The 8,729-nt window shown below is 34.5% G+C and overlaps 2 protein-coding genes across 2 annotated transcripts; both read right to left on the reverse strand.

Annotated features, from left to right (window-relative positions):
• Positions 1 to 3,076: 3,076 nt before the first annotated feature.
• On the reverse strand, positions 3,077 to 4,462 carry LOC141590322 (uncharacterized). Its single transcript, XM_074410922.1, has 2 exons — positions 3,770 to 4,462; positions 3,077 to 3,688 (listed from the first exon to the last, which is right to left on the reverse strand). Exons 1-2 carry the CDS (start codon positions 4,460 to 4,462, stop codon positions 3,077 to 3,079), a joined length of 1,305 nt encoding a protein of 434 aa, XP_074267023.1.
• A 1,068-nt stretch (positions 4,463 to 5,530) lies between these two features.
• Positions 5,531 to 7,104, reverse strand: LOC141619508 (E3 ubiquitin-protein ligase PUB23-like). Its single transcript, XM_074436548.1, has one exon. It carries the CDS (start codon positions 6,957 to 6,959, stop codon positions 5,691 to 5,693), a length of 1,269 nt encoding a protein of 422 aa, XP_074292649.1. The 5' UTR covers positions 6,960 to 7,104; the 3' UTR covers positions 5,531 to 5,690.
• Positions 7,105 to 8,729: the final 1,625 nt, after the last annotated feature.

The raw sequence follows: 8,729 nt of genomic DNA on the forward strand, positions 1-8,729 counted from the left end.
ATTCAAACCTCACCTGAATAACCCATTTGACAGGTCTAATTATGAGGACGGTGCAAAGAGGGATGAGACTATGAATTACGAGTAGTATTTTATTGGACATTTATTTTTAAGGCCCTGTTTTTTTCATCTTAATTTCAGCTCAGCTCAATTCAGTTTAGCTTCATTCAGTTCAATTCAGTTTCGTTCAACTCATCTCTTCAAAAATTAACTTTTATTTCAGTTCAACTCGATAAAGGTCCTGTTTTTTTTGGGTTGAACAGAGCTAAACTTAATTTAATGGAGCTGAACTGAACTGAACTGAAGTACTCCCTCCATTCAACTTTTATCACCCCACTTCAATATAATACTCCTCCTATTTATTAGAGAAATGGGGTAATAATTGTTGAATGGAGGGAGTAAGAGTTAATTTGAGAAAAGATAAACTGAATTGAACTGAACCAAATTGAACTGAATAAAGTTGAACTGAAATGAAATGAGCTAAAATTATATCCAAAAGAACAAGGCCTTAGTGGTGTTTGGCCTTGCTTATTTAAAAGGACTTTTACTAACCAAGTAGTGTTAGTCTAGTGGTAGTTGGGTTAAACTTTGAAACTTGCAGAAATGCAGGAGTTGAGAGATCCCGGGTTCGACTACCAGCTGGGGCGATGATCACTTGGCCACTGCAGCCCCCGAAGAAGGTGGCTTACATGGTCCATGTGGTGGTGCGAGAATGCATGGGCCTGGGATGGATTCAACCCTTTCATCATAAAAAAAAAGGACTTTTTACTTTTTAGAATGAGTTTCTTTACTAGCTACTTATTGAGAAAATTCCGATTGTTTCTTTACACACATGCTTGTTCGGCCCATAAATAGATTTGCTATATGATTTGAACGGGTCCAGACGGCGGCCCAATATCTGATTGCCTCAACACTAACCTGACACATCTAATGGGCCCGAGCTTAATTTTGTGGGCTGTCTCAGTACTCATCCCGTTTTCTTGTAAATCTCTTATGTTTTAGCCTTTTAGGCGAGTTGTTCGGGTCTGAATGGGTCCGAGTCAGATTAAGTCGGTCAAAGGAGGATCACTTAGAATTTCGAGTTCATTTCAAATGTGAGATGATCGGTAATTACGGTTTACATGGTCAATTTGTTAATTACAGAAAAAAAAATATCAACTAAATAAGACGGAGGTGTAATTTTTTACAGATTTAAGAAAAAACTTGTCACTAGTTGAAGCGAGTCGTTTTGACTTTGCTTATATGTTCACTTGGATTTAAGAAAAAACTTTTCACACTAGTTGAAGTGAAATATTAACTTATACAATATCGTTTGTATGCAATTAATCACATTTTTTTTTTTGTTATATGAAGGCGTTTAATGACACGCTATGTATTAATCAAGATAGAAAAGACGAAGCCTAGGCCAGACAAAGGACCATGGTGAGTTTTGATTACCGAAATGATAGTTTCATACATACATTGTCATAGGGTTAATATTGAGATAGTTTGTATGTTATTCGTCTCTCAATTAGGTCACACGCGCAATCTTAAACCGAATTTGGTCCTGATCGGTATGAAAAAAAAAATAGGTTATGTTCCGTAATAATTCTTTGTTCAGCCTTGAATTGGATTAGATTGATTTGGATATATTTCTATATCTTTAATTAAGATATACTCCGTATCTCACAATGAATATAAGAAGTAAACGAATGACTAAGACCGAAAGAATATCGAACATTCAGATGTTAATATGTCACTTATCACCACGTAGTCACGTACAAAGCCGCAAAAGAACAGATTGAAGCCAAGTCAGTACTTGAAAATCCAACCACAAACTAATTCTCTTTTCGGATAAAAGTGCACTTCAAATGTTATTAGCTACGTATGTACTCCTTTCACCGTAGGAAGCAAAACAAGTTAATCCATACACGATCTACTTCAACACTAATACTTTTCAGCATTTGACATTTTAATAATAAATTAACATTTGACTTTTTAATTAATCACGATGCAAAATAATATACTTTTGACTTTTTATTTTGTCAACCTCCATTTTACGTAATAATGCATGCATGGAACTATTATGGAAGAGAGGAGTTTGACCATTCATGTAATTGCGTTATACGACTCAACTTTTATAATTTACTCCGTATGTGTTATGTTAGGGTTTTGGTACAAATAATATAAACGCAAAATGTAAGCAAACAATTTACCGAGTGATAAATTAAGTAGCATTTGAGTTTTTAATTAATCACCATGTAATAATACTCTTTTGGCTTTTAATTTTGCCAATCCTTCATTTTACGTAATGATCAGCTAGTCTTGCTTAATGTTAAAATGGGTCAAATATTACTTCATATGGGTATGTAGCACAATTTTTTTTTTACCTTGTCCAATGCATTATGCTTTTGTACTATATTTGAACCATCTTAAGATTAAGACGAATAAATCCGTCTTAAACAAGAATTTCTGTTACGTAATGATACTTGAGTTGCATGACAGAGAGGAGTTTGACCATCCATCTTGATCCATGTAATTACGTTAAAGTGTTAGACGAGCCAACTTCTATAATGTATGGTTTACATCTTATTGTTAATAATAACGATGGTTCATTCGATATGGTCCATATGCAAATGTTGACTTTAACATCTAATCGTTAATTAAGACACTTTACAAGCAACTAGCCCAATTTGATTAGGGCTCTTATGTCCCACAAGTTTCACAAAATGTTGAACTATTCTCCAATTTAGACCGTGATTTACTTTAATACATTACAGCGGATCGGATAAACGAATCATAAAACACGCACTTCGAATATATACTATTAAGTCGGAACAATATGATATAATTGTTAAACTTGGGAATGTCTTACAGTTTTGTCTAGGAATTGTTTTTTTTTAGGGTATATAATTTACAACATTACTCTCTAAATCGATAAAAGATTTAGGACATATTATTGAAAATCTTAGAACTATGCTTAATATCGGGTTCCACATTGTTAGAAGTTTTTTTTTTTTTTTTGCTAAAATGTAAGCTTTCCATTAAAAACGGCAATTACAATATGTTTTTGGGACCATACATGATTTTTGTGCAAATATCAAATAAAATGCACCTTACACAACCTTATTCTATCTTTTGGACTAAATACTCGAGGCTTACATTCATTAAATCTACAAACAATCATCCTCCTAATCTGTTGGATTACCAGTTCAGGTCTGGTAACAACACCTTCCAGACGAGCACTATTTCTTTGCATCCAAGCCATGTACCAGCACGCTAAAACAGCAGTAGTACACAGCTTCTTACGGACTGAACTCCATCTCTTTCTATTAATAACGTGCAAGATATTCCTCTGTGTAAGATCAGAACTCAGCCAGGTACTAGCTCCATGTAACAAACTCTTACTGAAGTGACAGTCCTCAAACAAATGCTGGTGTGTTTCACATAGGCAACACAGATCATCTTGTGAAATCTGCAACCTAGCCAGTTTATCCTTCAGCTGAAGTGCCCCAATTGAGATTAGCCAGGCAATAAAGGAATGCTTAGGTAAAGCCATATTACACCAAACAGCCTTGTGCCAATCAACCTGAACTTTCTTGTCCCTTAACCAATCATAGCAGCTCTTAACAATATATCCTCTTGATCCTATAATCCAATGTCCATCAACAAAACCCTCTCTAATCAGATCCTTGACCTGGCACACTTTCCTCTAGTGCCAACAAGAATCTGCAGGAGGACTATAATCAAGCCAATTGACTCCTTTTAAATACACATGATGAACCCATTGAACCCAAAGCTTATCAGGATGAGCTGCTATCCACCATACAAGTTTCCTTATAGAGGCCTTATTCCAGAACAAACTCTGCTTTATTCCTAATCCACCCTCATTTACAGGCACACAGATCTTTGCCCAACTCAGCAGAGGAACTGGTATATTCTGACTTACCTTCCCATAAAAAGACCTACAAATAGCATCCACCTTAGCCAACACCCCCTTAGGTAGGACAAGCATTGAGGCCCAATATGTATACATAGAAGTTAAGACATCATTAACCAAAACAAGTCTCCCGGCATAAGACAGTCTTTGAGCACCCAAATTTCTAATTCTCTCAACAATTTTATCCACCAGTTCAGCACGGTCTTTCTTCTTTAATCTCCCTGCAGTAATGGCCACTCCAAGATATTTAAAAGGCAATGTTCCTTCCTTAAATCCTGAAATAGCTAAGATATCATGTTTCAGCTGAGTCTTGACCCCACTGAAGTATGCACAAGATTTCTGTGCATTCATTTGAAGTCCAAAAGCAGCTGAAAAAGCAGAATAAGCTCTCAACAGGACCATAATGGATTGTGCATCTCCTTTGCAAAACAACAAGAGATCATCAGCAAACATTAAGTGGGTTAATTTCATTTGTTTGTAAAGAGGGTGGTAGTGAAACTTCAACTTGTCTGTAGCACAAGCCAAGATCCTACTCAAATACTCCATACCCAATGTAAAAACCAATGGTGATCAGACAGGATCACCTTGTCTTAACCCCCTTTTACCAGGGAAAAAGCCAAAGATCTCACCATTAAGAGACAAGAGAATGAAGCACTAGTGATACACTCCATTAAAAGCTTGTTAAAAGGAGGAGGGAAATTATAAGCATCCAAAAGCCAGATGCCAATATTCTTTGCACCGGAATATATTGTTAGAAGTAGGGATAACGCCAGATGCCAATATTCTTTTCACCGGAATATATTTTTTTTCGTATTAATCATTTATTTATCTTTAATTAAAATCACTACACATAAATAAATACGTTGGAACAAAGAGAATACATGCTAAATTATTTTACAAAGTACGTCATCAGACAATCTATTCATATACGAGTACTTAATTTAAGCACGCATATGTATTGTAGATGCATTTGATATGGACATTATACCAATCAAATTTTTAGAGTTTCATCATCTATCACTACTTGTTTACTCAACTTCTATAAAGAAACAAAAATAATGAAGATTGATTATAGTTTTTTTTACAAGAAGACAACTTTTCATATGCAAGCTGGAGAAGGACGTAAACATTGTTATAATAACTTAATTGTCAAATTAAATTAATGAAAAATGCTTGGTCGGTATTATTTTTATAAACTCAAACTATTGGACAGATCAATATCGACAGTGGAGAACCTTAGTTATGTCGGGATAATATTTATTGAGTGAAACAGTCTCATACTCCCATTAGGTATATATCAACTTGTTTATTAGCATTAAATAAATAACCTCTTTATAAAATGGACCGTCTCTTCTTGCAAAACTATCTTGTTCTATAATTTGTGATGTATGGCCCTCCTGATTTTCCATATTTGTGTGTAAAGTTGTCATCCGAGGCTCTCTTGGCTCAACGACTAAATATTAAATATTCACACACAAAGTCAATAGTTTAAACTTCAGCCTCTTCTTATCATTTGCTCCAATATCTGCCACTAAATTTTCAATTAACAATAATTTGTACATTTGATCGAATAGATGTTCATTGATTGGTTCAAATTCAATGAGTGTATGTATTATTATATTAAATCAGATCTAACAAAATTTTCTTTCGCGTTACATGATCGAATCCACTTAGTGGAGATCGATAATATGACTCTGAATAAGAATTAGCGTAATTTCTCTATAAATCCGATTTACAAAATAGAAAAAATGGTAATTAATCACCAATTGATCAATTAATTAGATGGGTAAGAGGTAAGTAAATGAGGTGGTATGCAAGGTGACATCTTCCAAACCCTAGAATGCATCTTTAACATCTCTTTAGCTCTTTCTTTAGTCTTTGGACTACATTCCATTTGTATGACCAAACACAATTTAGCCACCACCCCAACCTCCAACATCTCCCCAAGCACTTTGCCGGTTGCCAAATACCGCGAAATTGACCACAAAATCTTAACAGCTCGATTACTTGCCACGTGTGACACCCGTAAAATCTTTTTAGACACGACTGCTAGCCCTGTAGCGTGGCCCACTAGCGCCGCCCTCCCTTCAGCACATCCACATATTTGATCCAATACCACTAGGGCCAACTCATTAGATCGTCGATCCAACCCATCTACGAGTAGCTCTACCAACTCATGGACCAACCCGGCTTGAACTAACTTGACCCGATTTCTCCCCCACGGGTTAATCTCCACTAGAAGCTTCAAAGCACACTTTGTAGATTGGTTAGAAAAATTATCCCTAACAACATTTACAACTTCAACAATCATATCAAACGTGATATTACTCAATTGATTAGGGTCAGCTACCTTATATATCGACTTTAATACCTTAACCCCGTTCTCCCTGACCTGAGCTGACCCGAACCTTAATAACCCAATAATCGCTTCAATTAACAATAAATAATCCTCATTATTTTTAATCAACCCTTTAAGAATAAAACCCTCATTTTCATCAAATTGTGCAAAAATACACAATGCCTCTTCTTTATCTCTTCTATCACAACTGTATTCCTTCATTAAAATACTACTCACATATTCGAATGCTCCAGCCACTTCTAGAATACTCTTGTTTCTCGTCTCAGACGATTCCAAAAGAGACCGGATCTTCTGAAGACAAGAGTACCTCAACTTCGTCGACTCCTTTGCGTCTGATATGAGCTTGGTAACGTACCCTCGTGTGACCATAATAGGTTGCCTAGGCGTAGGGATGCGCTCTACACCGTCCGACGAGTGAAGCATGCACCATGATTGGATCAAACGACGTAGAGTATGGTTCGGCGTGATAATCATCATGTTATGATGATTATCATACTCATTATCCAATGGTGAAGAGATTAACAATTGCTTTGTAACCGGACATGTTGTATTTTTGCATGAAAATAACCATTTCTCTATACTTTCTCGATCATATGTTATACCCGTTATTATTGTTACCGGATCCTTCATAAGTTGTAGTGAGATCGGACATAGAAAATGAGACGGAACTTCAATCGCTTCCATAATAATCACCTGACTCGAATCTGGGATAAACTAAATGATATGAAGTATTTTCAAAGGGATGTTTTAAGATTGTAAGCTGTAACCGGCTCAAATCCAGACTAAACCGAATAATATTTCGTGAAAAGTCGAGTTTTGTTAGGATGTTTGTATTAATTTGGTGTTGTTAATAGGTAGATGGTTAGAGAGGGATATATATATGATAGAAGAAGATAAGTTCACACGGAAATAACACAAGTGCACAAGTTGCTATAATTCAACCCTAAAAAAAAAAGTCAAATACGCGAATATTAAATAATTATGGAATTATTATAGAGGCGTTTTTATGTGCGACTAAGCTAATGGTTTGGATCTATGGAAAAGCTCAATCTACGACTTTAAGCTATATCAATAAATATGGATAAAATAATCATATCTAGATATATTACTCGGTCTCTGTTAACATGGTCATATCCATTTTAAATGTTAAAACGAATTAATATTACTCGCATTTTATATAATAAGGTGAGTGATATTGTGATAACAGTGGTGGATCTAGGTGGTTTAGCTGGGGCGCTCGCCCCCGCTGTCAGTCGGATTTTTTTTTTCGAAATTCCCTTAAATTATTACCATTTCGTCTCCACTGAATTTTTTCGCCCCCATTAATATCAATTTCTGGCTCTGCCACTACGAGATAAGAATTTGTTATTTGCTAAAAGACATTGTGTTTTTATCTATTTATTTCTTTTTATTATGTAAGACGGATATATTCGTTTTAAATAATTTTGCGTAGATTTATACACAAGTGGACGGGCTTAGTATTAGTTTTAATTTATAGGAAGAAAACAATAGCCGCATTATTTGGTCTTTTATTCAAGGTTAAGGGTTAGCGTTACAACGGTGGGAGTGCATTGCATTCATTGGAGCACTCCATCTATTGACTTTTTTTTTTTTTTTTTTGAAGTCTAAGTATTTGTTTGTAGACGGATTACACTTTGGACAAAGATGTAAATAAAGTCACAAAGATAAAATGTTGATGATGTCCCGAATGATGATAATGCATTATTACATGTTTTTATATTATGTGAAAGATCGTCGCCTTAATGGTTTATCATCGTATGATATTATGATATTACGGATGATGTTAGATTATCAGCTACAAATGTACAATCTATCAAGTTAGACAATATTATTAATTCTCTTCAAAACTTTTCAAAAGCTTAAAAACCTCTCATGAAATGAGAAAGGCCGTATAATAAAACAACATTATAATAGAGGATGTGTAGAAGCGAACAAATTAATTTTAGAGATCTATGTTTTACGAATAATTTATTTTGGTTTATTTTTATAGATTTGTATCTAATTTTATTTGATCTATTTTGTAGATGTCGCATCACTTTTTATAAATAAATTTATCTATTTACTTATATTAGCCTTTTTATAGGGTTATTCAACTTTGTACTCAATTACGGAATAATACAATAGATCTTACAAAAAAAAAAAATTATTCACCAAAGCCGAACACAACAAAATTCATTAGTATGTCTTTATTAGTACTTTAGTAAATAAAATTGATAACATAGAAAAACATCCAAACATGTTAATGCCAAAAAAAAAAATACTCTAGCTTGACGAATATACACATTAATAGCCCCAGTCTCTCATAAAACATTTGAAAATAAAAACTACGACTAATAATAACATGAATTTGAACCTTAAATATATTTTTTATATGACTTCTTATATATCGTATGTCCTTGAGGAACACGTTAGAAAAACCGATATAAATATATA

This window comes from Silene latifolia, chromosome 1 (assembly GCF_048544455.1).
Source record: "Silene latifolia isolate original U9 population chromosome 1, ASM4854445v1, whole genome shotgun sequence".
In the NCBI taxonomy this organism is placed as follows: Eukaryota; Viridiplantae; Streptophyta; class Magnoliopsida; order Caryophyllales; family Caryophyllaceae; genus Silene; species Silene latifolia.

Bases quoted from the DNA above. Each gene is read 5' to 3' on its own strand.
- LOC141590322 (XM_074410922.1), bottom strand. From the start codon at position 4,462: ATGGAGTATTTGAGTAGGATCTTGGCTTGTGCTACAGACAAGTTGAAG. The intron at 3,689-3,769 runs GTTCAATGGGTT...TGTTGGCACTAG, and splicing joins CTCATCCTGATAAGCTTTGG to AGGAAAGTGTGCCAGGTCAA.
- LOC141619508 (XM_074436548.1), bottom strand. From the start codon at position 6,959: ATGGAAGCGATTGAAGTTCCGTCTCATTTTCTATGTCCGATCTCACTA.